The 2291-nt window shown below is 46.8% G+C and overlaps 1 protein-coding gene across 1 annotated transcript; it reads left to right on the top strand.

The window, feature by feature from the left end:
- Positions 1-246: 246 nt before the first annotated feature.
- diras1b (DIRAS family, GTP-binding RAS-like 1b) lies at positions 247-1336 on the top strand (the record flags this gene model as incomplete). The annotated part of the gene is made up of 2 exons (XM_080750393.1): positions 247-555; positions 1049-1336. 2 exons carry the CDS (start codon positions 247-249, stop codon positions 1334-1336), a joined length of 597 nt encoding a protein of 198 aa, XP_080606519.1.
- Positions 1337-2291: the final 955 nt, after the last annotated feature.

Here is a 2291-nt window from a genome sequence, read left to right as displayed (position 1 = left end):
TTGCTTTATTGATCGGGGGCAGATGCCTTTTGTCAGGTAAAAATAGAGCAACCCCAGCCTCATCTTCTCTAATTTGTACCCTGTCTCATAGTCAAACCGCTCAAACCGAGTATTACCGTGAAAGTGCAACATCCCCATACTTTCCTTTGTGTGTCATACATACGCTTTTGCTCATTCTCCCTTCCCTCTGCTGTCTCTCTCCCCTCCATAGGTGTAGTAGTTCTGTCTTCAGCCTGAAGGGGCAGAATGCCGGAGCAGAGCAACGACTATCGTGTTGTGGTGTTTGGAGCGGGCGGCGTGGGGAAGAGTTCCCTGGTGCTGCGCTTTGTGAAGGGCACGTTCAGGGACACCTACATCCCCACAGTGGAGGACACCTACCGCCAGGTCATCAGCTGTGACAAGAGTGTGTGTACACTGCAGATCACAGACACCACGGGGAGCCACCAGTTCCCGGCCATGCAGCGATTGTCTATCTCCAAAGGCCACGCCTTCATCCTGGTCTACTCCATCACTAGCAAACAGTCCCTGGAGGAGCTCAAACCCATCTATCAACAGGTGAGAGCTGACAGAGCTCTGTTTCTTTTACTAGGACCTTGTTTAGCCCCACGGCTTAAGGGCTGTCCACGCAAAGCATTATAACTATAGCTGTAACTGTAAAGATATTGTTTTAAAAATCATTCTAACCCTACAAGATGGAAAAGTCACAACTATACTGATGAAGCGACACTGGGGAAAAATATTTATGTGCTCAGTGTGGCTGGTCCTCGCAAAAAAAGTAAACATGCAATAGTAAAGTAACATAATACAGTGCAATGAGTGCATTAAGACAAACACATCGTTCAGCTTCTGATCTGATGAATCTAACAAAAACTAAAACATAGACATATAATTTACACTTTGTTTACGGGTTCTCCAGTGTCTTTTTTAACTTCATTTTTATTTGCAGATTGTCGCATATTCATACAGTGCAGGGTTAACATTATTACATCATTTGCTCCAGTGTCTTAACATTGTTACCTTCTGCCCTATTGTCCTCCCTCCTGCGCAGGTCCTAGCCATAAAGGGCAACGTGGAGGCCATTCCCATCATGCTGGTAGGCAACAAGAGTGATGAGACCCAGCGGGAGGTGGAGACCAAGGACGGCGAGGCCCAGGCAAACCAGTGGAAGTGTGCTTTCATGGAGACATCCGCCAAGACCAACCACAACGTGACAGAGCTCTTCCAGGAGCTCCTCAACTTGGACAAGAAGAGGAACATGAGCCTCAACATTGACGGCAAGCGCTCAGGGAAGCAGTCCCGCGCAGAGAGACTGAAGGGTAAATGCAGTGTGATGTAGAGTGGGACTGTGGAGACGGTGTAGGAGGAGGAGGAGGAGGAGGAGGAGGAGGAGGAGAGAGCGGAGGTGGCACGAGAGAGGGAGGAGTTGGTCCGAGGAGACGCGGACGAGAATGGCGGGATTTGAAGGGGTTTTATTTGCTTTGATTGGCTGTAAACGCATGGCTCCCATAATAAAATCTCCAGAGAGGCACCACCATGAAGAATACAAATCACAATGAACCTACATGAGCTGTCTCTGTCACTGAAACATGAGTCAGATCCCATAGCAGTCAGTGTGTAATCCAGTGGGATCTGGGTGTTTAACTTAGAACTCTACATCTTTGTGAATACTGCTGAATGAGAGAGAGAGGAGGAGGAATGCAGTGCAGAAGAACATTGACAAGGACGTTGACAAGGACTGCTTGGAGATAAAAGAGTGTGTGTATCTCACATACTGTATGTACATACTGTACTGTGATGGTCCTCAACCCAAGTTCCGGAGACTACGCAGTGTGTAATGAGTGTTTGTGCGTGTACAACTTTTCCATCAAGATCTTTGATTGCAGTAACAAGCGCACGCAGCAGCAGTGCGAAGTCTATGGATGCATGAATTGGATTATTGTGCATCTCACTCCCACGCTCTCAACTTCAACCAGGTTCCATCTCCAACTACACACCACCTCGAATACGTATAACAATAATGCCTGTAGATTAATGCGCTGCATAATGTGTGTAGGGGAAGTATTCGCACATCCACTAGATTCAGGTGCAGGTGCGTAGGACTGTGAATTCTGAAGAAATCATGAAAATATATTTCATGAACAAAAACTCCCGCACTCTGCTCTTGCTCAGCTGCTCATCTTTATTTTAGTTGACAGACGTTTCGCTGCATAATGTGTAACAGAGGAAGTCAGTGACACACTACACCTCTGGTAAAAATACAAATTCAGCTCATCTGATTCAAGAGCACACAT

This window comes from Nannobrachium achirus (genome assembly GCF_963921795.1).
Source record: "Nannobrachium achirus genome assembly, chromosome: 20".
Lineage (NCBI taxonomy): Eukaryota > Metazoa > Chordata > Actinopteri > Myctophiformes > Myctophidae > Nannobrachium > Nannobrachium achirus.
This window is presented reverse-complemented; position numbering and strand designations above follow the sequence as displayed.